This window comes from Haliotis rufescens, unplaced genomic scaffold, assembly GCF_023055435.1.
Source record: "Haliotis rufescens isolate VD_foot unplaced genomic scaffold, xgHalRufe1.0.p SCAF_14, whole genome shotgun sequence".
NCBI lineage: Eukaryota > Metazoa > Mollusca > Gastropoda > Lepetellida > Haliotidae > Haliotis > Haliotis rufescens.
In genome coordinates, this window is record NW_025963824.1 from 885,330 (window position 1) to 912,804 (window position 27,475).

Below are 27,475 nucleotides of genomic sequence, written 5' to 3' on the forward strand. Positions count from 1 at the left end.
TCTGAAATCTGGGATGTTAATTACAGCAAAATCATTGAGGATATTCAAGTTAAGGTGTGCAAATTAGTTCTTAAAGTGTCAAGAAATACATGTAATGTGATGGTGCTTGGTGAGTGTGGTAGAGCTCCTTTACAGCTTACATATATATGACAAGAGCTGTGAAGTACTGGTGCAGGCTGATACAACTGAGTCCGGAGAGACTACCATATATCAGTGTTACAAGATGCTAGCTGTTCTGGATGATTCAGGTCGCACCACCTGGACCACCTGGGCCCGGAGAGACTACCATGTCAGTGTTACAAGATGCTAGCTGTTCTGGATGATTCAGGTCGCACCACCTAGACCACCTGGGCCCGGAGAGACTACCATGTCAGTGTTACAAGATGCTAGCTGTTCTGGATGATTCAGGTCGCACCACCTAGACCACCTGGACCACCTGGGCCCGGAGAGACTACCATATATCAGTGTTACAAGATGCTAGCTGTTCTGGATGATTCAGGTCGCACCACCTGGACCACCTGGGCCCGGAGAGACTACCATATATCAGTGTTACAAGATGCTAGCTGTTCTGGATGATTCAGGTCGCACCACCTAGACCACCTGGGCCAGGAGAGACTACCATATATCAGTGTTACAAGATGCTAGCTGTTCTGGATGATTCAGGTCGCACCACCTGGGCCACCTGGACCACCTGGGCCCGGGGAGACTACCATATATCAGTGTTACAAGATGCTAGCTGTTCTGGATGATTCAGGTCGAACCACCTGGACCACGTGGGCCCAGAGAGACTACCATATATCAGTGTTACAAGATGCTAGCTGTTCTGGATGATTCAGGTCGCACCACCTGGACCACCTGGGCCCGGAGAGACTACCATGTCAGTGTTACAAGATGCTAGCTGTTCTGGATGATTCAGGTCGAACCACCTGGACCACCTAGGCCAGGAGAGACTACCATGTCAGTGTTACAAGATGCTAGCTGTTCTGGATGATTCAGGTCGCACCACCTGGACCACCTGGGCCCGGAGAGACTACCATATATCAGTGTTACAAGATGCTAGCTGTTCTGGATGATTCAGGTCGCACCACCTGGACCACCTGGACCACGTGGACCACCTGGGCCCGGAGAGACTACCATATATCAGTGTTACAAGATGCTAGCTGTTCTGGATGATTCAGGTCGAACCACCTGGACCACGTGGGCCCAGAGAGACTACCATATATCAGTGTTACAAGATGCTAGCTGTTCTGGATGATTCAGGTCGCGCCACCTGGACCACCTGGGCCCGGAGAGACTACCATGTCAGTGTTACAAGATGCTAGCTGTTCTGGATGATTCAGGTCGAACCACCTGGACCACCTGGGCCCGGAGAGACTACCATGTCAGTGTTACAAGATGCTAGCTGTTCTGGATGATTCAGGTCGCACCACCTGGACCACCTGGGCCCGGAGAGACTACCATATATCAGTGTTACAAGATGCTAGCTGTTCTGGATGATTCAGGTCGCACCACCTGGACCACCTGGGCCCGGAGAGACTACCATATATCAGTGTTACAAGATGCTAGCTGTTCTGGATGATTCAGGTCGCACCACCTGGACCACCTGGGCCCGGAGAGACTACCATGTCAGTGTTACAAGATGCTAGCTGTTCTGGATGATTCAGGTCGCACCACCTAGACCACCTGGACCACCTGGGCCCGGAGAGACTACCATATATCAGTGTTACAAGATGCTAGCTGTTCTGGATGATTCAGGTCGCAGCACCTGGACCACCTGGGCCCGGAGAGACTACCATATATCAGTGTTACAAGATGCTAGCTGTTCTGGATGATTCAGGTCGCACCACCTAGACCACCTGGGCCCGGAGAGACTACCATATATCAGTGTTACAAGATGCTAGCTGTTCTGGATGATTCAGGTCGAACCACCTGGACCACCTGGGCCCGGAGAGACTACCATATATCAGTGTTACAAGATGCTAGCTGTTCTGGATGATTCAGGTTGCACCATCTGGACCACCTGGACCACCTGGGCCCGGAGAGACTACCATATATCAGTGTTACAAGATGCTAGCTGTTCTGGATGATTCAGGTCGAACCACCTGGACCACCTGGGCCCGGAGAGACTACCATGTCAGTGTTACAAGATGCTAGCTGTTCTGGATGATTCAGGTCGCACCACCTGGACCACCTGGGCCCGGAGAGACTACCATATATCAGTGTTACAAGATGCTAGCTGTTCTGGATGATTCAGGTCGCACCACCTAGACCACCTGGGCCCGGAGAGACTACCATATATCAGTGTTACAAGATGCTAGCTGTTCTGGATGATTCAGGTCGCACCACCTGGACCACCTGGACCACGTGGACCACCTGGGCCCGGAGAGACTACCATAGATCAGTGTTACAAGATGCTAGCTGTTCTGGATGATTCAGGTCGCACCACCTGGGCCACACACATTAAAAATATTTTATTCCGATTTGGATTTGGATATGCAGGGATAGCACAAGAATTTGGGGATAACATTGTTTTTATTTCCATGTTTAAACAGAGACTATTTGACAACTTGCAGCAAACCTGGAGTGTAAATGTGAACAGCTTATCTGACTCATTCCTATAAACATTTTAAGGTGCTACTAAATGTTTAATAATACTTAAATTCACCACCTCCATCTCACTTAAAAAGGATTTTAAGTAACTTTCCAATAGCAGTAAATACTGGAAGATACCATGCCTAACTATATGAAGAAAGACTTATTATTAATTTGTATATCCTACAGCTCCGGTAATGCACTTTTAGATAAATATATTACCTCTAACCTTCAGCATAACTTTATCTCTATTATTTCCTCAGATGCATATGATACCTTATATAAAATATCTATTTTTCTTAACCAAAGCTCATCAACTTAGGGTAAATAGTAAATAATCCACTGCGAATTTATAAGAATAAAAAAAACATGTAAATAATGTAAATGTCATTTTGCGCAGGCTTTATGTATTCCTGCATATGTATGTATTTTGGGCCAGTGGATTTTATTGAATAAATTGTCTGTGTGTATGTCTGTCTGTCTGCCTGACATACATTCAATGCAAAAAGTAGCCTGCCGTAAATGACGAAAACTGATTTTTCTCTATGACGTCAAAAGGCGACAGAGAGGTTACACACGTAAAAAGAAAAGGGGCATAACTCCGCTATGCTTCGTTCCAGTTTATTTAAACTCAGGTCACCTGGTGAGCATTAGCTGTGGGTAAGGACAGTATATTTTCGTGGTATTTTGTTCACGAGTAACCAAACTATTCCAACACAAATATCGATATTGAAACTGTATACTCCCTTATATTACTGTAAGTAATGATGAAACTTATTTAATCAAAAAAGAAGTAATAGCAAAATGAATGGCCCTATCTAAGCTGTAAATTAGTCCTTAGATCACAACATTTTTCTGACTGGTCAAGTGTAATTTAGCTTATGTTGCACCATTATTAATTGAGTACTAGCCTTGTGATCAAATGTAATGAAATACTAAACACATGACACCGTTCTATTTGATGTCATGGCTGGTTTTATGTCTTTGACAGCGTCGGAATAAGACGACACTGGTAGTTTGATTAATATATATTTACCTCCCCTAATCACTTTTTACAATTCTTGGAGAAATAAAGTAATTAGTTTAATATCCTGTGATCACAATTTTTAGAAAAAGATGAACATTTTGATTGTATAATACAAAACGAGAGGAATAATTCGTAAATCGTTTGGGACAACGCGCACCTGCGAATCGTTAGATATCACAGTTGTACATGTGTTTATCAAACGACCTCAAAAAACTATTCCAAGACCAAGACAATTCTCCTGGAAATGTCTGCGTATATTTTAACGCAAAATATCCATTTGGTTAAAGTAATAAATTCAGTTAAAGTTTTAAAATAAAATGAAACGGCTGTTCATGGAAGTTGTTTATATGAACTTATAATATTAACTTTGACACTCCCAAGAAATTTCTGTTGAAAAATATCAAATCATAGCAATGTATCTATTTTTAATTCCCTAATTCTTCCTATAATTCTCTTCCCATGCATATTCTGAACGAATAGACGAATGGATAGCTAAAAAAGGGGAAAATGCTACACTGTTAAATATGTATTTAGCTTTGTTTACATTTCAAACAAATGCAATTTTTCGAGCACAGCGTTGTTTTCACACCTAACTTATTTTGCTTGATTTGATCTCGGCACTTTGTATTGGTGACAGAGACCATGTGTCATTTGATTCTAAAATGTATGAGGAATTCAAGGATGTATGTATCACAGCTAAATTTGTAATACGCGTAATGTTACAGGCGTCTCATTACCGGTAGGCTACATGTGAAACGTGATTTTGTAATCACTATCTAATATGGCGGAAAGTTCACAGTATACAAAACTGTGACGAGTATCTGCGTGTCTGATGTATTTTGAATTTTATTCGACTTCAAAGTGAGGTTTGAAAGAGGAGGGAAATATATATCCCTCTGGCATCCTGCCCCTGGGTGAAAAACAACAAATAACCCAAACCCTATCTATAGCTCTGAATTCATCTGGGAACGCTGGTCAGTCGTAAGACGAGAGTGTAAAGAAGGTGTCACGCGCTGGGAAGTAGCTTGATTGAAATGGTGAAATGGGAGAGAGAAAATAAATATCTCGCCAATCAGAAATATTTCTTTTTAAATTTCAGCAGCAATAATATGCAACACATCTCCATTTGTTAATCTATATCGCCCACATGAGGCCTGTGCTGTACTTGCATATGTCGCGAAGCCAGCACTGTGTCGCCCTGAGAATTACCGATATCGTATTTAGCAGAGAAAACAGCCGGCAGCTTTAGTGTTTAGACCTAAGCCGGAATGCCGTGACGTCATCGACAGTGTGACGTCACTGTCATTGTACATTTGGCGCCACGTCAGCTGGGCGAACCTCGTCTCGGTCTGACGTCACCGAGTGCAGCGAGATGTAAACAAACAGGTTTTTTGTGTTTTTTCACGATTAATTACAAACTTATGGCGTAAAACTAACACAGAAACATGACGAAATGCATGAACATATCACGAGGTGCGGTGTTTACATACCAATCACACATCATCTCTATTTACACTCAGTTAACAATTTTCTTACCTGATGATGCGAAATTCCAAACACAACAAATGACAAAATGTCTGACAAAGTTTTAACAAGTTTTATTCATCTCCAAAAACAACTAACAGTTTCACGTAAATAAAGACATATGTACACACGACGACGTGAACGGCACACCACGTCACTGTCAGGTCTCCCCCACCGTCCACACAAACACGACACTGACGTCACTGAGCGCCGCGGGACACGAGGAGATCCAACACTCGCGTATGTCCCCCGAGTCTCGCCTCGTCGGCCGCCGTCCGCCCGTAGTTGTCCCTGGCGTCGATGTCCACCACGTGCAGAGACAGCACAAACTTCACCGTCTCCAAGTGTCCTCCCACACAGGCGAAGTGAAGGGTGTTGCTACCGTCCCCGTCCACCAGTGACACATCGGCCCCTTCACTCACCAGGAGCTCCACCACGTCTCTGTGTCCCATGTATGCTGCCCTCATCACCGGTGTCCAGCTCCTCCACCTCCTACAATCGACGTCCACGCCCTGAGACAGGATCCGCTTCACCTCCTCCAGGTTCCCGTCGCTGCTGGCGTCATGGAGGTCCCAGCAGTCTGCTGGTGATGGAGTCGCTGTAACACAAAGTAAACTCTGTACACTTCCAGACATCTTCGTCATACATCTACATGGTTCACACCTCAACGTGGTGACACGTGACACGGTACGTCATCAACCACTTCCAACATGGCTGACAACACAAGGATCAAGGGGAAGGACGACAGCTGGTTCATGTAATCAAGGATTATGTGGTCAATGTTTAAAATCTTTCTGTCACATCCAGTTGTTGTAACATTATTCTGTGTGTGGATGGCGAGTGTCAACGTTTGATGGACTGAGCTTTATGAGATGATACTGTCAGTACAGTTGCTGTTTGGAAATATTAGATAGATCTTATAAGACATGACATTGTAGGATGTCAGTCTGTTTGTTTGTTGTTTTACGCCGCACTCAGCAGTAGTCTAGCAATAAGATGGCGGAGTCTGGTACAGACAGACAGTCCAGTGGGTGACAACATGAGCACCGATCGACACAACTGGGATACGATGACATGCAAGACGCAAGTCAGAACCCTCACGGGTCTATACCCCAGCTTGTTAATTGTTGGAGGGATTAAAGTGTGGGCTTTCTGCCTGCTGGGTTCTCCCACCTACCCTGTGTAGCAGGCTTTTTTGAGGTCGTCACTGCTGTCCTCGCGGTCTGGCTCGGGTCGGTCGAGGCTGAAACACAGAACATGCTGTTTAGAAAACAATACAAACCACATAAGCATTATACATATCAGATATTCGACAAAGTTTAGGTTTTTACTATTTTGACTGATGAATTCCAATTCAAAACCGTTCATCTTAGTAGAGGTATTATTATAAGGTAGTCTAGCGACTAATAAATCACTCAAACGCCTATCATAAATATACAACACAAAAATTGAGATTGCTGTTCATCTGAGCCGCGCGTCTGTACAGGCTTGTTGGATTGAGTCTTATGGTGGTACTGGCAATACAATTGACTTGTTTCAAATTATTAGAATAATAAGAGACTACATTTATCAGCTTGTTATTGTAGAGACTTCATATGAAGTTTTTTTTCAGGCTTCTATTTGTTACATGTTGATGTGACCTCATCTCGTACAAAGTTGGACAGTGACAGTATCTACCACCTGCTGGGTTCTCCCACCTACCATGGGTCGTCACTGTCGTCATCTGTGCAGCCCTTTCTCCGTGGCTCCGGTCGCTCGAGGCTGAAACACAAAATATGCTGTTCAGTTGGGTTGGGTGAGTTGGGTTTTACAGGTTCTTAGCAATATTCCAGCAATATCTGGGCGGGGAACACTAGACATGGGCTTCGCACATAGTACCCATGTGGGGGAATCGACCCCAGTTTTTCCGCGCGAAGGGCGAATGCTTTAACCACTAGGCTACCCACCACCCAAAACCCCCATATATGCTGTTCAGAAAACTATATATTGAAGGGTAAACATTATAACTACTGGCCTCAGAGAAGCTTTTGCCTTTCAACAAATGTGTGACTTTCAAATTTATTCACTGATGAACTTAACTTATAATACATTTGTTGCAGTGGAGGCTTATTCATATATCATAACATGGTGACTGACAAATTTTGGAAATCACTTATATTTATTAGATTTAGATTGCTTTTATCACTTCTGAGATATATCTCTTCTCTTGGTTGAAGTTGCAGGAACTGAATAGATTGTTATTTTGTTGTCATAATAATATAATCCTACAACATACAACAAAAATGAACATTACTACATCAGCGATAGAAATTGGCACTCGTCCTATATTCCTTGCCAAACATCCCAATAGTTCAGATATCACAACGACTAGGCTAGTAGACATATGTCATTCTTTAGGGTTTTATATGTTACCATTATGAGGACTAAGGACTAAACATGTTAGTTTATATTGCTGTACACAGAATACACAGAATATGTGCATTTATTATTTTGGAACTTTACAACATGGTATTACATCAGCTACATACCCTTAATTCTCAATTATGGAATGATTAGTATTTTAGTCTGACTTCGTTAGTTGTGGGTGGAATCGTTATGACAATGAAATGGTCCCCGCAAGTTGGTGCGTTGTTGCATAATATCTGCATTTGAGTATCAATACTGTGAATAGCAAACCTACTTCGCTCATACAGGTCAAATACTGAACATTGTTTTCTAATTTTCATTGCCTGCTATGTTATTACTACTGCATATTTAAATAATACTCAGGTCTTTGTTGCGAGTGAGAATCGATGCACACCCTTATATATATTTTGACCAGGATATGACGCCCACCAATATGTTTCTCGTGCATTTCAACGTCTGTGGACAATGGGCATTTTACACAATTGTTACATCGTCAAATCGACAACTGTCTTGATGGTTTCTCTGTGTACATATTGCCTTTGCCAATTGATGATAACAGGCTACTAAATGTAGAGTGCTGCGACCTAACGTAAATTATTTGTTGTTCCAAGTGACTTTGCTTGATGTTTTAGTCCCTACCCTCCCCAATACAAACACTCTCTTAACTAGACTCGGAAACTGGTGCATTTTACGTCGTTTGGTGTCTCGGGCTACACAGTATTACAAACGTCGATATACGACATGCTACAGATTAATATTTCAGTGATGACATTTTCTTGATGATATACAATCAATGTAAAATAGCAACAGGTCTACTTGACTACGCGCGTGTGCAACAGAGTAGTAATTCAGTGTCAGGAAAACCATTTGCAACACTGTCATAATTCAGCATTCCGAGCGATGCGGCAGTACATTCATCACAGATCAGCTTACTATCTGAGGCAGAAACTGTCGCCGGCACTACAAGATGTTTGATAGGGTGTTTGGTTGTGTAAAGAAGGGAATAAACATGTGGCTCTATAAAGTGATAAGACTGAAATGCCGATTGCCCGTGTGACATGCGCCAAATTGTTTTCGCATTTAACGTCCGTTCTAACTTAGTCATAAAATAATGAGAATCATGCACATTTTCTCTTATATATTCTACATTTCCTTGCAATTCCTCGAAAGCAATGCAAAAATACATTTGTTCCTGATAATATTTTCCGGATTCGAAGAACAAAGCTGCAGGCCTTGAGTGTAAAAATAATATGGCTGACACATTTGGCCGTTCTGTGATGCAGGACAACGTTTTAAAAATATGAGCGAAAAAACACATCCGACACTTGACTGAACAGATTTAGAATCATCTCATATAGTCTTCAGTCCCAGTTGTAAATAATTGTTATTAGTTCAGAGATCAAACTTACAAGCATATATTATGCAATATACTGATTAAAATAGAACAAGCTTTTCAGTTGAAACGAGGTATGAATGTTTACATCCAGACGTTTGTTATCCCCGGTGACAGGCTAAACAAACGTCTGGGTGTAAACATTGTGTGAAGCAAGCACCTGATTCCTTCAAAATGTATTCTGTTGTACATCAATCTTAAAATATTTACAATGTTTGTTTCATTTAATTTCCTAACAAAATTCTGAAGTACAAGCGGAAAACTTACCCACCGTTTACGTCCTAACACGAGTGACACGTCCCACTGCCAGTCAAGAAACGCAAGAAACGCCTTGACTGGCGAAGGGGCGAGCTATGACGTCAGTGTGACGTGTCTGGTTAGGAGCATGGCATAGTTTGGCGCTCGACTGCTTGTGCCGATCACTCTAAGATAATACAGTGTGGAGTGATACTAGATCTACAAGTCTTACTACAGTCTCACCTTATTTCGTCTCAGATTGCATGTTGAGGTAAAAAATTAAGCCTACTTCATTGGTTAAAGAAATCTACCTCATCACCGTCCGTAAAATATGACTTTATTTTTATTCTAAGATGCTTCCCTAAAAGATCAAAGGCACCGACAATACTTTATCCTGCGACAAAGCATTGTTTCCGCGTATAGATCCGGAGTAGAATAAGGTCTCGAGCAACTCATGCTTGGCGTAAGAGGCGACTATGCTTGTCGTAAGAAGCGAGGTCGGATGGTCAGGCTCGGTTACTTGGTTGATGCATGTCATCGATCCCAATTGCGTGGATCGATGTTCATGATATTAATCACTGGATTGTCTGGTCCAGACTCGATTATTTACAGACTGCCGTTATTTAGCTGGAATATTGCTGAGTGCGGCGTTAAACAACAAACCAACAAAACCAACCATGCGACAACAGTCACAAAATTGTTCGATTCGGGCGTTGGTGCCCTAAGAAATTAAGTAGGCTATGTCTTCAGCATGGATCGATGCTCATGACATCAATCACTGTAACGACTCGATCTATTGACTGTAACGACTCGATCTATTGACTGTAACGACTCGATCTATTGACTGTAACGACTCGATCTATTGACTGTAACGACTCGATCTATTAACTGTAACGACTCGATCTATTGACTGTAACGACTCGATCTATTGACTGTAACGACTCGATCTATTGACTGTAACGACTCGATCTATTGACTGTAACGCCTCGATCTATTGACTGTAACGACTCGATCTATTGACTGCAAGCCTGCACTTCTCACTTTACCATGGGAACATATTTTTAAACTGGTCGAGCCCGACTTGCCTGGCCCTTGCCCTGCATGAGACATCATTTTGGCTTGTTAAGAACCATCAGACCATGAACTCATGTTTGTGTTTTGATCGGAAAATTACCAAGAACTACTGACCAGTTCCTCAACCTTATCACAAGCAAACATAGCATCGAAGCTATCGCGACGGTAGCCACCATTTTGAATGTTGTATTTGTAAAACATGTCGGCCGCTGACATAGTGATGAAGTGTTGCCTTGTCGCTGTTTCATTTCGTATTGCTTATTTCAAAATCTTTACTGAACATGAAATTTGATTGTAGATGAATGCGCTCAGCTATTTAACTCGGTCACAACAATCACACATGTGCATACTTAAGTCCGTAAAGAAGGAGCTAAATCTGTGGGTTAAAGACTCGTTGGTTATCTGATATACTAGTAATTTATCGATAAAGGATCGTCAAAAAGGATATCCTGAATGACTATTATTTCGCGCCCCTTGTAACAGTATTTCGGTTATACCACGGTGTGTCAGCTTGATGTGGGAGGAAAATACGAAATATTGTATAGTGCTGGGATTCGAACCTACGATTATTGATTTCTTGCACGCCCATGGGACGCAACTCTTCACTGCGAATTGTGCCGCCTAAAACGACTGGGTCAACCGTGTCTGTCTGTCTGTCTGTCCCTTTGTATAAATAAGATAACTATATTTACGCGACTAAATGTTACTCAAATGGACTCTCCTGAAAGTGTCAATCTTATTCTGCTTTGTATATGCGCGACGGAACGGTCGCTATACCTGCTATATACCAATTATCAGAATATTTTCTATATAAACAGGGCGTTAAAAAAATCCTTGACAATGCGGTTCTGACAATTCAATCAGGAAGACGAGTTTTTTCAAAATGGAACGCAGAAAGGTGACAATGTTTCATCATGTGTGGTTATTTCCGCGTCTGTCATATAACAACTATAACTCCTGTATCCATGATCAGATTCTATATTTCTACAGGGCGTTAGAAACCTATCGACAGTGCGGTCCTACAAACATTATCTTCCGAGTTATCAGGCAAACAATTGTTTTGAAACGGGACTCAGAACGGTGGAAAGTTTGCTCTCCAAATCCTTATCCTAAATCTGAATTCACATTTATTTAAATAATTGGAATGACTATGTGAATGCGGTTAGGGGATTGTCGGTTGAAGAACTCGTGGGTACCAATGATGTGTAAGACGATGGAGGCGATGATTCGGAGACATCGATGTTGAAAATGATGAGCCTGATGTAAAGTGGTCTGTCGGTTTACACGGGTGGCCCGGTCTTCTATAGGGCGCGATTGTGGGTTCGAATCCCGGTTTGTCGCGATTATGTTTCTAGGTTTGTCAGCACCATATCCGTGCTCGTGGGTTTCACCGAAGTGGTAGACGTCTGAGACCTGCATCACTTAGGGCTTAGCTCCCCATTAAGCTGACACGTCGTGATATAACTGCAATAATGTTTAAAGCGGCGTTTAAACCAACTCACCCAACACATGTGCGGCGGAAGGATTTTTACTGATCAATTTCCGTCTATGACCTGTTACAGATTCTTGTTACTTCGCGTGTCCCGCTGTGATATTGCTGGAATATTGCTAAAAGCATACTCACTCACTCACTCACTCCGCGTGTCATACAAAGATACCTTTCACAGACCCCTCTGTGCTGTCTTTGTAAGAAAATACGGATCTGCAGACAGCGTTCGGCTTCGACCGAAATAAAGAACTGCGCTACGTTGAACGCGTTTCATTCGACAACTTCCCTACAAATATAAAAACTACTGACATCTACCCCAATGTCTGTTTACCAGAGTTAAATTAATTATTCGTTCTCGGGCGCTTTTAAACCTGAATGTCTTTGGTGATAAATGTCACCGTTTAGCAAAATGTTTTTATTAATGGTAAACCAAATCAACGCCATATGAAAATGGCCGACAACATTCCATGCAACTAGGCCTAGTGTATTTAGCACGAAAACAAAAGTATTGTGTCTATATCATAAGTCTCCACGGGTTAACTGCCATTTCAAGGATCCACCTCTTAATTTATACTTTTTTACTTTGTGTTTTTCCACATTTACACGAACGAACGATCGAGCCGATCGAGGTAAGGCCAACTAGGCCAAGTGATGAAACTAGACTCGTGACTGCAAATATATAAATTGTCAATGCAAGAGTGAGTGAGTATGGTTTTACACCGCTTTTAGCAATATTCCAGCAATATCACGGCGGGGGACACCAGAAATGAGCTTCACACATTGTACCAATGTCGGGAATCGAACCCGGGTCGTCGGCGTGACGAGCGAACGCTTTAACCACTGGGCTACCCGACCGCCCCCTCAATGCAAGAGAATAACAAAACTAGATTATCCGCCGAAACAGATTCCATTTTGTATAGAGGGCAAATAGCGTAAAGATTATGTGAATTAGCACTGAAAATCAGTGATGACACCAGGTGTTCGCGAAAAGGATAAGCATGTCCTGGCCTACGGGTAGCGCCCGCACTGAATGGTGGCATATGCTCTTACTGCAATAACATATTCTCCCTTGAACATTTTTTTTTTCAACTGTGTGTAATAGTTTTCTGAAAAATCTATAGGATGTGTGGGTCATTGAAGTAATGCCTTATGGGTAATTGAGTAGAAAGTACATGCATTTCTATTTCTTTAAACAATTGCCAATAACATGTCACATTTGGTCTTGTAGATTTTGTAAGTTTTCGACTTTTGTAAGCTGTTCAACCCCGAATGCAAGACATTTGTAAGAAAGTTTACCGCAATAATGAGCGTGAGACAGTGAGATCATCGTCCTGTAGAAGGTGAGGTGACATTGGGTTTAACGTCGCGTCCAAGATTATTGCACTTATATAGCGACGTGCATGCACGTGTGTGTGTGTGTGTGTGGCTGCTTGTACTAGTCCGGACTGATGCCGATTTATAGTGCTAGCTCACTGAGATACCATGCCGCAGTTTAACATGAATACCCCACTCAGACACAGTATACTGACTCCGAGCCGACCAGTCCTTGTTTTAGCCCCTTAATGCCGAGCGCCAGACAGGGTAACAACAAGTACCATCTTTTAACGTCTTTTCGCATGACGCGGTCGAGGATCGAACCCCGGACCTTCCGCTCTCCTGGCGGACGCTCTACCACAAGACCACGTCCTGTAGAAACATTTTGACATGCATGTATAAATTTTCCCTTGGAAATAGCTTGAGTTAATAGTAATAGGGCATGCCTTAATCCTTTAATAGGGCGCGCCTTCACGAAAAGGACAGATTGTGAATGAATGAAAAATGAAGCAAAACGATTCAGTTTGGTACGTCGTGTGCCATTGTTACAGGCGGACATACAGTATAGTTTATTAACGATATGTAAAGCACGTGCATGGCAGGTCAGTTATGCGACAGATGTAACACATTTGAGTTAATAGTGAGTCACTGACTGAGAGAATTCAATCTAAGGCCGCATATAAGCCATGCAACGAGGAGAGGAGTTTGTCAACCTCTGAGTGCCCCTAGCCTTAACTGCCAGTCTTTCCGCCTCACATGCACGAAGTAAATCACATTCCCGTAAATTATGAGGTAACCCGCAATATTATTTTTGCTTTATCATTGGGCGTTGGACGTGTCATGACATGATGCGCACGCACATCGAGTGGGTGAAGAGCGAGATGCTCCAGATGATTGATACTAGATGTAAGTATAGTTGTCAGCGATAAGATTCAGTGAGGAGTTATTAAAGTAACTTAACATCACTTTTAGAACTAAACAAAAGATGGAGAGACGTATTTCATTTCGCGAATAATACGTGCCGAGGTACTTGTGAAGCATACGAAAAGGGACTGATAGAAAAGTTCTCTCCTTAAAGGTTGTTCATACATGGCTTTAACCACGAGGTGTTAATGAAGCACAGTGCTGGTGTATCATGTCTACTGTACAGTGTTAGAAGTGTTAATGACACTTCCCGCCGCCATTAGAAACACAGGGCTGATGTATCATGTCTACTGTACAGTGTTAGAAGTGTTAATGACACTTCCCGCCGTCATTAGAAGCATAGGGCTGGTGTATCATGTCTACTGTACAGTGTTACAAGTGTTAATGACACTTCCCGCCACCATTAGAAACACAGGACTGGTGTATCATGTCTACTGTAGATACACCAGCCCCGTGTTTCTAGTGGCGTCAGGAAGCGTCATTAACACTTCTAACACTGTACAGTAGACATGATACACCAGCCCCGTGTTTCTAGTGGCGTCAGGAAGCGTCATTAACACATCTAACACTGTACAGTAGACATGATACACCAGCCCCGTGTTTCTAATGGCGTCAGGAAGCGTCATTAACACATCTAACACTGTACAGTAGACATGATACACCAGTAGTGTCATGGTGTGGGCCGCCTTCTCATTTCATCACAGAACCAATCTGTACGTCATCAACGGGAATTTGAATGCTGTTCTCTACAGGGATGAGATTCTGAGACCAATGATGATCCCTTGTCTTCATCGAATAGGCCCACAGACGGTTTTCCAGGATGACAATGCTAGACCTCATCGTGCACGCGTAGTCCCTGACTTTCTGGGACAAAACAATGTTACTCGCATTGAATGGCCAGCATATTATCCTGATATGGCACCCATTGAGCACGTAAGGGATCTGTTAACGAGACGTGTTAGAGAGAGCCACCCTCCACCTCAAGATCTGCGCCAGCTTGCTCAATGGCTGAGTGGCCTGCTATCCCACAGAACACACTACAGACATTAGTGACATCCATGAGGCGTCGTTGTGTTGCATGTGTGGCTGCTAGGGGCGGACACACTCGTCACTGACTTTTCTCTCATGGCCTGGATTTCCACGTTATGAAATGTAGTGGGTTGTTCATGATTCTTTCGGGGGCACGGGTGGCCCAGTCGTCTAAGGCTGTGCAGATTTGCGTCCCTTGGGCACGCCAGAAACCTATGTTTGTGTGTTCGAATCCCGGTTCGCCCCGATTATGTTTCTAGGTTTGTCAGCACCATACCCGTGCTCGTGGGTTTCACCGAAGCGGTAAACGTCTGAGACCTGCATCACTTCGGGCTTTCCTCCAACATTAAGCTGACACGCCGTGATGTAACTGGAATACTGTTAAAAGCAGCGTTAAATCCAACTCTGACACTGACACTCACGTTATGAAATGTAATGGATTGTTCATGATTCTTTCTTACTGTATACTCGGTCATTATTGAATTTACTACTCAGTCTTCTGTTCCTTTTTCTATTTTAAGTGCAAACATATCAGTGTTCCCTAACTGCTTTTGAGTAGTATAGTTAGCCTAGTAGAACGCTCCTGTATATTTTCACCCAGTGTAAATGTCGTATTACTAAAAACTTATTTAAGAGACGTGCACCTTTTCTAGTTTTTATCGGAGTCATGCGCTCTTTTCTATATTGTAATGAATATTGGTGGGAGTATTCATACCGACGTTAACCTATGTACCTGGGTATTGGGTATCCCGTCTTTTGATATTATGATCAGAAGGACGATCAGCTTTGAAAACAAGACTGCCAGAGACAGATGCTAAACGGCTTCAAAACCAAACCCTAACGCATCAACACACACGAAACCTTGCACACAAGCATTCCTCCGTGCACGTGAGCTGGTAAGCTCTCTACGCTTGCTGCACTGCAATATTTATGATCAGAGTAGGAATGCGTCCTCTGCAATGTTATGAGGTGAGGTGAAATTGTGTTTAACGCCGCGTCCAAGATTATTGCACTTACATAGCGACGTGTGTGTGTGTGTGTGTGTGTGTGTGTGTGTGTGTGTGTGTGTGCGCGTGTGCGTGTGTGTGTGTCTGCTTGTAATAGTCCGGACTGATGCCGAGTTATAGTGCTAGCTCACTGAGATACCAAGAATACCCCACTCAGACACAGTATACTGACTGTGAGCCGACCAGTCCTTGTTTTAACCCCTTAATGCCGAGCACCAGACAGGGAAACAACAAGTACCATCTTTAAACGTCTTTTAGTATGACGCGGCCGGGGATCGAGCCCCGGACCTTCCGCTCTCCGGGCGGACGTTCTACCACTAGACCACGGAGGCGGTCTACAATGTAATGAACGCCTGAGAGTTATTGTCATTCCGGAAACTGGCGGAAGTCAGTCGTGGGTAGACAATATGTTCAATATGTTCTGCAGAAAAGTCAAGGATTGACCCCGCACAGGCCGCCCTAGGTCAAGATCAAAAGTTCATCGGGCTGGAAACTAGACTTTAATAAATTGACTTGTGGACGATCATGCCTCGGGAAGATGATGCTATCCGAACGTGCTACCTTTGTTTGCAACATTGACGCGATGACATCTTTCCAACGAATGAATAATGACTTTCTTTCGCATGAAACAGTATGACAACATATATGTGTGTGTGCGCGCGGGCGCGCGTGCGTGCGTGTGTGTGTGTGTGTTAATACGTAGTTATAAACAATATGTAGGATATAATATTTGTTTTAGTACAGCATGTATAGTGTAAACATTAGTTCAGTGTAGGTTATAATTGTGTGATTTGAGTGTATGAATGTAGTTAAAGTCATTAGTATAAGTACAGTAATGATTATACCTACATGATCATGTGTGTTTGTAATTAAGAGTATATCACAGCACAGGTAATGCTAGTATGGCTCAGATAAGGGCATATTTATGTAGGTTTATCTATGCTATTCCATTTGAGATTATGTTTAGAATAAAATGATATGGCACTATTACTGTGTATATAATTGTATGATATGTATACTAAACTATGTAAGTGGCGTGTATTTGATCACTTACAGCAGGATCTGCAGTGACAAGCAGTAACAGTAGATTATGCCTACTGTCACCTGAGTGCCACACATTCGGTAGACATATTAAACATTCTAGTCCTAGTATAAGCTACATGCCTGTATTTGTGAACTGCATGTTTATATGTATACTATACATCGTGTACATATGAGTGCATTGGTGCAGTTTCAGTAATATGTAGCACAGAGATGAGTATTATGAATCATGTGATATCTGTCATAACTTTATGTGATGTATGTATGTATGCATATATATATATATTGTTTGAAATTCATGTTTGAAGACATACACTAATGCTTTTTTCAAAGGAAATAAGATATTTCATGCATCTTTCGCGTGGAATGTTTAGAGAGAAATCTTTGCTAAAAGTCTCACCTCCTGCAGCACCAGGAAACGAAGGGGGCGATGTGCTGAATGACACCTGCGACAACGACGATGTAGTCAGCGACCTGTCCGTAACATCGACCTCTTTAATATCTTCTCTCTTCACACAGCTTGTATTCAGTGTCACCATGTCCTCTGTAAGACCAGTTATTACTTGATTTGAAGCATGTAGGTCATCAATGGTCTGATTTTGTTGAATGTTTAAACTCTGAATGTCAGTTTTTAACTTTTGCTGCATTTCCTGCAATTCCTTCCTGTATGACTGTTCATCATGGGTGTGCGCTTCTATCTCTTCTCTCTTCACACAGCTTGTATTCAGTGTCACCATGTCCTCTGTAAGACCAGTGATTACTTGATTTGAATCATGTAGGTCATCAATGGTCTGATTTTGTTGAATGTTTAAACTCTGAATGTCAGTTTTTAACTTTTGCTGCATTTCCTGCAATCCCTTCCTGTATGACTGTTCATCATGGGTGTGCGCTTCTATATCTTCTCTCTTCACACAGCTTGTATTTAGTATCACCATGTCCTCTGTAAGACCAGTGATTACTTGATTTGAATCATGTAGGTCATCAATGGTCTGATTTTGTTGAATGTTTAAACTCTGAATGTCAGTTTTTAACTTTTGCTGCATTTCCTGCAATCCCTTCCTGTATGACTGTTCATCATGGGTGTGCGCTTCTATCTCTTCTCTCTTCACACAGCTTGTATTCAGTGTAATTAAATCTTCCTGAAGAACACTGTTCACCATGTTTGCATCACGAAGACCAGCTTTCGTCTCATTCAGCTGCAGCTGTAAACTGTGGATGTCTGTGTTCACCTCGCTACGAAGCTTAAACATACTTTCTTTGTAACTGTCTCTTTCCCTTTCTACACGTCTGAACTGTTGTGTTACTGTCCGAAGTTGTGTTTTTGTGTAATGAACACTGACTCTCAGTCTATTAACTACACCAAGAATACGTCCTCTCATAATATTCCTAATGTTATACTCTTTCAGGATGCCGGTAATCGCTTGCTCCACTAGAGGCTTTATCAGGGCAGGAATGAATGTGTCAGTCAGTTGATTTTTCAGTGATGACTCCCACCTCCTAAAGTGGCCTTTCATATCAGTCTTAATATTAACAACTCTTCCTTTCCATGCTTGGATACTTGCGGTCAGGACTCTCACTTGTCCAGTCAAGTCGGTCAAATTGGTGTCAGCATGTGCGTCTCTGACACCACACAAGAACACAAGACTGATGAATACAACTCTTGTTAGTTCCATCATGCAGAGATATTTGCAGCTCGTCGCAGTTACGAGAAGACTGACTTGATGCTGGATCAACATGGAGCTTAGTCCGAAGTGTTTGACAAAAAGCCAACTCAGGAATTCCTGTGCGTACATGTGGCACCACAGACACAAATAAGGCAGGTACCTTCATCAGGGTATTGTGTTACAAACCAAGTATGTTGCCACAATAGCCTCGTGTTGAGAGTATTATTACTTTTGAAGTAACTTGAAAAATATTAGATTTCTTGTTCACTTTAACTAATCTCGATCCAACCCCTTAACATTAATAATGTGCGTAAATTACTTCTCTTTGTCTAACGCTGTGGAACTTACTTATTACCCATCACCGACACCAAGGTCTATATGTCCAATGTACAACATATACCTTTGATCACCCGTAGCAGACAACCAGGTCTATATGTCCAATGTACAACATATACCTTTGATCACCCGTAGCAGACACCCAGGTCTCTATGCCACATGCAGTCTCACATATACCTTACTCCTCCAATCCCCCACCCCCAAAAATCCCCCTCCCTGTTTCACCATGGCTAACAATCATTCTGTTTCCAAACGAAGACATTTGGATACAAGTTCGTTTGATAAGGCTAATACATATGTTGATTCCTTGTGATCGAAGTTACAGATCATGAACCAATCAAATTGGTATATCCAGATCTGTTCATGGCCATTGTGGGGAGGTTAAAATGTGACACGTTTGCGCAGTGGAGCTCTTCAGGTGAAATGTGCCGGGACAAAAATCAAGTTTAGTCTGTCAAACGTTTTACCAGAAAGGATAATAAATCTACTACTGTTCAAACGAACACATATTTATTCACTTGCCCGTTGACCGGTTCCCAATTCAATTAAAGCTGGTTATGTCAACATCGGAGTGAAGATGTATGTCCCCTGTACACTCCGATGATTTAAATGTGAAAAAAGTGGACATGGTTTCAAAAACCTGCACACATCCCATGGTTTGTCATCGTTATGGTGACAACAATAAAAGTGCAGATTGTCCTCAAGATTTGACATGTTCAAACTGTGATGGGCAACACATGGCCACTTCCAAGTTCTGCCCTCTTTATCAAACAGAAATCAAAGTTCTTAAACTAAACAAGAACGAAACATCAGCTTTGCCGTCGCCAGGCAGCTTACTTTTATTCTAAATTCTTCTTCTGCTGTAGCCAAATCTGCCACAACTTCCTTATCTGTTCTGTGTCGGACTGAGTTGACATGGGTCAAGTCTGATCAACCTGTTGTAGCTTCGTCTGTCACGCTGACAATCAATCCGAATCGACATATTCTCCCTTTCAGGCTGATACTGAGACAATTCATGTCGAACCAGCAAATGCAGAACAAAACTTATCAAAAAAGAAAGAAAAAGGTGAAATAAAAATTAAATGTCCATCAAACACCCGATGCCCTCTCATCCTCGGAGATTATGTCTCCTCAACCGCTTTGGTGCTCATGTTCACATGAGAGATTACCATTTGAGCCGTCAAGACTCAAGCATCAAATATAATACAATGGAACTGTAGAGTACTTAGGAATAAATATAATGACTTACAATTCTTCATTCAAAATTTCAAACCAGGTGCAATATGTTTTCAAGAAACATACTATAAAGACACTGATATTATCAACTAATTATCAACTCCTGAAGCATTTACCAGACCCATTTTTAGAATCCCTTTTCGTTATTTTTGATGACATATGGACTTCAGGTAAGTTTCTTTCCTAATGATGTCAAAGCTACCAAAAAAAGAAAAAAGAAAAAGGTGAAACAAAAATAAGACCTTTCTGCCACACATTTATTACTAAAATAAATAAATAAAAATAAATGCCTGAAGCCACTTGCTCCATTGAAAGTCGTTTGGGATTCAAAGCGGGGAGGAGATCAGAAAACACTCCCCCAACTGTAGAGCGCTCTAAACTGGATTACATCTCAATCGTATATGGTGGAGGTTGTAAACGTGAGTTTAAAGAAAACTAGATTCTATGCATCATCAGAGACTGAGGCTCTGCATTTGAGCCTTAAGAGCTTCACTGAGACAAAGTCAGTATGTGGAGGCTGTTTGTGCTTTTAATCCTCTTTATACAGAATGCTGTAATAAAAAGGTCATGTCTTACTCTACACATCAATAGTCGACTGCTGTCGCATTTAGTCGCCCCATGTTGGAGGTATAGAGAATAAGAAACTCTATCTGTGCTGTAAGGAGCATGGCATTGTAGCGCCACACTAACACACCTGTTAGACGAGACATACATGTATAATCGACGTCAGTACTCTGCATGTCAGCCTGACCCGTTTGAACTTTGGGACACCAAGATTTAGTTAATTGCATATTAGTTATTAATGGAAACATTAATGGGCATCAGATGTTTCAAGAGAGTATGGATTACGGCCAGATGACTTCACATTAAGTTTAGCCGATGTCAGAGTGACCTGTACGAAACTCGGTACAGGATGTTGGCACTTTTCCTTTGACTTGCCAAACATTAAGATTCGGTTTGTTGAGAATAAAACAGGACAATTGCTGTTGAGCTACCCCTAACTACTGTAGTTCGAGACACATTTGACATCAACAACAACTTAAGCTCACTTTCTACTGGCTAAACCCCAACTAGACACATTTGACATCAACAACAGCTTAAACTCACTTACTCCCCGCTAAACCCCTAACTACTGCAATTCGAGACACATTTGACATCAACAACAACTCAAACTCACTTACTACCCACTACACCCCTAACTACTCTAGTATAAGACACATATGGCATCAACAACAACAACACTCACTCACTCATGGCTAAACATGTGACATCAACAACAGCACTCACTCACTCACTCATGGCTAAACCCCTACCTACCCTAGTATAAGACACATGTGACATCAACAACAACACTCACTCACTCACTCCTGGCTACACCCCTAACTATTGTAGTATGAGACACATATGACATCAACAACAACACTAGCTCACTCCTGGCTAAACCCCTAACTACTCTAGTATAAGACACATGTGACATCAACAACAACACTCACTCACTCACTCCTGGCTACACCCCTAACTACTGTAGTATGAGACACAAATGACATCAACAACAACACTCACTCACTCCTGGCTAAACCCCTAACTACTGTAGTATGAGACACATATGACATCAACAACAACACTCACTCACTCCTGGCTAAACCCCTAACTACTGTAGTATGAGACACATATGACATCAACAACAACACTCACTCACTCCTGGCTAAACCCCTAACTACTGTAGTATGAGACACATATGCCATCAACAACAACACTCACTCACTCCTGGCTAAACCCCTAACTACTCTAGTATAAGACACATGTGACATCAAGAACAACACTCACTCACTCATAGCAAAACATGTGACATCAACAACAACACTAGCTCACTCCTGGCTAAACCCCTAACTACTCTGGTATGAGACACATGTGACATCAACAACAACACTAGCTCACTCCTGGCTAAACCCCTAACTACTCTAGTATAAGACACATGTGACATCAACAACAACACTAGCTCACTCCTGGCTAAACCCCTAACTACTCTGGTATGAGACACATGTGACATCAACAACAACACTAGCTCACTCCTGGCTAAACCCCTAACTACTCTAGTATAAGACACATGTGACATCAACAACAACACTAGCTCACTCCTGGCTAAACCCCTAACTACTCTGGTATGAGACACATGTGACATCAACAACAACACTAGCTCACTCCTGGCTAAACCCCTAACTACTCTAGTATAAGACACATGTGACATCAACAACAACACTAGCTCACTCCTGGCTAAACCCCTAACTACTCTAGTATAAGACACATGTGACATCAACAACAACACTCACTCACTCATAGCAAAACATGTGACATCAACAACAACACTAGCTCACTCCTGGCTAAACCCCTAACTACTCTGGTATGAGAAACATGTGACATCAACAACAACACTCACTCACTCCTGGCTAAACCCCTAACTACTCTAGTATAAGACACATGTGACATCAACAACAACACTAGCTCACTCCTGGCTAAACCCTAACTACTCTAGTATAAGACACGTGTGACATCAACAACAACACTAGCTCACTCCTGGCTAAACCCCTAACTACTGTAGTATGAGACACATATGACATCAACAACAACACTCACTCACTCCTGGCTAAACCCCTAACTACTGTAGTATGAGACACATATGACATCAACAACAACACTCACTCACTCCTGGCTAAACCCCTAACTACTGTAGTATGAGACACATATGCCATCAACAACAACACTCACTCACTCCTGGCTAAACCCCTAACTACTCTAGTATAAGACACATGTGACATCAAGAACAACACTCACTCACTCATAGCAAAACATGTGACATCAACAACAACACTAGCTCACTCCTGGCTAAACCCCTAACTACTCTGGTATGAGACACATGTGACATCAACAACAACACTAGCTCACTCCTGGCTAAACCCCTAACTACTCTAGTATAAGATACATGTGACATCAACAACAACACTCACTCACTCATAGCAAAACATGTGACATCAACAACAACACTAGCTCACTCCTGGCTAAACCCCTAACTACTCTGGTATGAGACACATGTGACATCAACAACAACACTAGCTCACTCCTGGCTAAACCCCTAACTACTCTAGTATAAGACACATGTGACATCAACAACAACACTAGCTCACTCCTGGCTAAACCCCTAACTACTCTGGTATGAGACACATGTGACATCAACAACAACACTAGCTCACTCCTGGCTAAACCCCTAACTACTCTAGTATAAGACACATGTGACATCAACAACAACACTAGCTCACTCCTGGCTAAACCCCTAACTACTCTGGTATGAGACACATGTGACATCAACAACAACACTAGCTCACTCCTGGCTAAACCCCTAACTACTCTAGTATAAGACACATGTGACATCAACAACAACACTAGCTCACTCCAGGCTAAACCCCTAACTACTCTAGTATAAGACACATGTGACATCAAGAACAACACTCACTCACTCATAGCAAAACATGTGACATCAACAACAACACTAGCTCACTCCTGGCTAAACCCCTAACTACTCTGGTATGAGACACATGTGACATCAACAACAACACTAGCTCACTCCTGGCTAAACCCCTAACTACTCTAGTATAAGACACATGTGACATCAACAACAACACTCACTCACTCCTGGCTAAACCCCTAACTACTCTAGTATAAGACACATGTGACATCAAGAACAACACTAGCTCACTCCTGGCTAAACCCCTAACTACTCTAGTATAAGACACATGTGACATCAACAACAACACTCACTCACTCCTGGCTAAACCCCTAACTACTCTAGTATAAGACACATGTGACATCAACAACAACACTAGCTCACTCCTGGCTAAACCCCTAACTACTCTAGTATAAGACACATGTGACATCAAGAACAACACTCACTCACTCATAGCAAAACATGTGACATCAACAACAACACTAGCTCACTCCTGGCTAAACCCCTAACTACTCTGGTATGAGACACATAAGATTTCAACAACAACACTCACTCACTCCTGGCTAAACCCCTAACTACTCTGGTATAAGACACATAAGACATCAACAACAACACTAGCTCACTCCTGGCTAAACCCCTAACTACTCTAGTATGACACACATATGACATCAACAACAACACTCACTCACTCCTGGCTAAACCCCTAACTACTGTAGTATGAGACACATATGACATCAACAACAACACTCACTCACTCCTGGCTGAACCCCTAACTACTCTAGTATAAGACACATGTGAAATCAACAACAACACTCACTCACTCCTGGCTAAACCCCTAACTACTCTAGTATGAGACACATATGACATCAACAACAACACTCACTCACTCCTGGCTAAACCCCTAACTACTCTAGTATGAGACACATATGCCATCAACAACAACACTCACTCACTCCTGGCTAAACCCCTAACTACTGTAGTATGAGACACATATGACATCAACAACAACACTCACTCACTCCTGGCTAAACCCCTAACTACTCTAGTATAAGACACATGTGACATCAAGAACAATACTCACTCACTCATAGCAAAACATGTGACATCAACAACAACACTAGCTCACTCCTGGCTAAACCCCTAACTACTCTGGTATGAGACACATGTGACATCAACAACAACACTAGCTCACTCCAGGCTAAACCCCTATCTACTCTGGTATGAGACACATGTGACATCAACAACAACACTAGCTCAGTCCTGGCTAAACCCCTAACTACTCTAGTATAAGACACATGTGACATCAAGAACAACACTAGCTCACTCCTGGCTAAACCCCTAACTACTCTAGTATAAGACATATGTGACATCAACAACAACACTCACTCACTCACTCCTGGCTACACCCCTAACTACTGTAGTATGAGACACATATGACATCAACAACAACACTCACTCACTCCTGGCTAAACCCCTAACTACTGTAGTATGAGACACATATGACATCAACAACAACACTCACTCACTCCTGGCTAAACCCCTAACTACTCTAGTATAAGACACATGTGACATCAAGAACAACACTCACTCACTCATAGCAAAACATGTGACATCAACAACAACACTAGCTCACTCCTGGCTAAACCCCTAACTACTCTGGTATGAGACACATGTGACATCAACAACACTAGCTCACTCCTGGCTAAACCCCTAACTACTCTGGTATGAGACACATGTGACATCAACAACAACACTAGCTCACTCCTGGCCAAACCCCTAACTACTCTGGTATGAGACACATGTGACATCAACAACAACACTAGCTCACTCCTGGCTAAACCCCTAACTACTCTGGTATGAGACACATGTGACATCAACAACAACACTAGCTCACTCCTGGCTAAACCCCTAACTACTCTAGTATAAGACACATGTGACATCAAGAACAACACTAGCTTACTCCTGGCTAAACCCTAACTACTCTAGTATAAGACACATGTGACATCAACAACAACACTCACTCACTCCTGGCTAAACCCCTAACTACTCTAGTATAAGACACATGTGACATCAACAACAACACTAGCTCACTCCTGGCTAAACCCCTAACTACTCTAGTATAAGACACATGTGACATCAAGAACAACACTCACTCACTCATAGCAAAACATGTGACATCAACAACAACAATCACTCAATCCTGGCTAAACCCCTAACTACTCTGGTATAAGACACATAAGACATCAACAACAACACTAGCTCACTCCTGGCTAAACCCCTAACTACTCTAGTATAAGACACATGTGACATCAACAACAACACTCACTCACTCCTGGCTAAACCCCTAACTACTCTAGTATAAGACACATGTGACATCAACAACAACACTAGCTCACTCCTGGCTAAACCCCTAACTACTCTAGTATAAGACACATGTGACATCAAGAACAACACTCACTCACTCATAGCAAAACATGTGACATCAACAACAACACTAGCTCACTCCTGGCTAAACCCCTAACTACTCTGGTATGAGACACATAAGATTTCAACAACAACACTCACTCACTCCTGGCTAAACCCCTAACTACTCTGGTATAAGACACATAAGACATCAACAACAACACTAGCTCACTCCTGGCTAAACCCCTAACTACTCTAGTATGAGACACATATGACATCAACAACAACACTCACTCACTCCTGGCTAAACCCCTAACTACTGTAGTATGAGACACATATGACATCAACAACAACACTCACTCACTCCTGGCTAAACCCCTAACTACTCTAGTATAAGACACATGTGACATCAACAACAACACTCACTCACTCCTGGCTAAACCCCTAACTACTCTAGTATGAGACACATATGACATCAACAACAACACTCACTCACTCCTGGCTAAACCCCTAACTACTCTAGTATGAGACACATATGCCATCAACAACAACACTCACTCACTCCTGGCTAAACCCCTAACTACTGTAGTATGAGACACATATGACATCAACAACAACACTCACTCACTCCTGGCTAAACCCCTAACTACTCTAGTATAAGACACATGTGACATCAAGAACAATACTCACTCACTCATAGCAAAACATGTGACATCAACAACAACACTAGCTCACTCCTGGCTAAACCCCTAACTACTCTGGTATGAGACACATGTGACATCAACAACAACACTAGCTCACTCCAGGCTAAACCCCTATCTACTCTGGTATGAGACACATGTGACATCAACAACAACACTAGCTCAGTCCTGGCTAAACCCCTAACTACTCTAGTATAAGACACATGTGACATCAAGAACAACACTAGCTCACTCCTGGCTAAACCCCTAACTACTCTAGTATAAGACATATGTGACATCAACAACAACACTCACTCACTCACTCCTGGCTACACCCCTAACTACTGTAGTATGAGACACATATGACATCAACAACAACACTCACTCACTCCTGGCTAAACCCCTAACTACTGTAGTATGAGACACATATGACATCAACAACAACACTCACTCACTCCTGGCTAAACCCCTAACTACTCTAGTATAAGACACATGTGACATCAAGAACAACACTCACTCACTCATAGCAAAACATGTGACATCAACAACAACACTAGCTCACTCCTGGCTAAACCCCTAACTACTCTGGTATGAGACACA

General features: G+C 42.3%; 2 protein-coding genes across 3 annotated transcripts in view; one reads left to right on the forward strand and one right to left on the reverse strand.

Moving 5' to 3' along the window:
- LOC124128861 overlaps positions 1–27,475 on the forward strand; it is a 303,995-nt gene that overhangs the window by 12,129 nt on the left and 264,391 nt on the right. The gene's annotated exons all lie outside the window — the stretch shown is intronic.
- LOC124128007 (protein HOS4-like) lies at positions 5,203–19,161 on the reverse strand. Of its 2 annotated transcripts, none has more exons than XM_048395604.1 (4): positions 17,458–19,161; positions 6,845–6,904; positions 6,300–6,386; positions 5,203–5,741 (listed from the first exon to the last, which is right to left on the reverse strand). In XM_048395604.1, exons 1-4 carry the CDS (start codon positions 18,848–18,850, stop codon positions 5,344–5,346), a joined length of 1,938 nt encoding a protein of 645 aa, XP_048251561.1. In that variant the 5' UTR covers positions 18,851–19,161; the 3' UTR covers positions 5,203–5,343. The 2 variants fall into 2 exon arrangements, with proteins under 2 accessions (XP_048251561.1, XP_048251562.1); XM_048395605.1 differs by having other exon boundaries at positions 6,321–6,386; positions 17,458–19,154.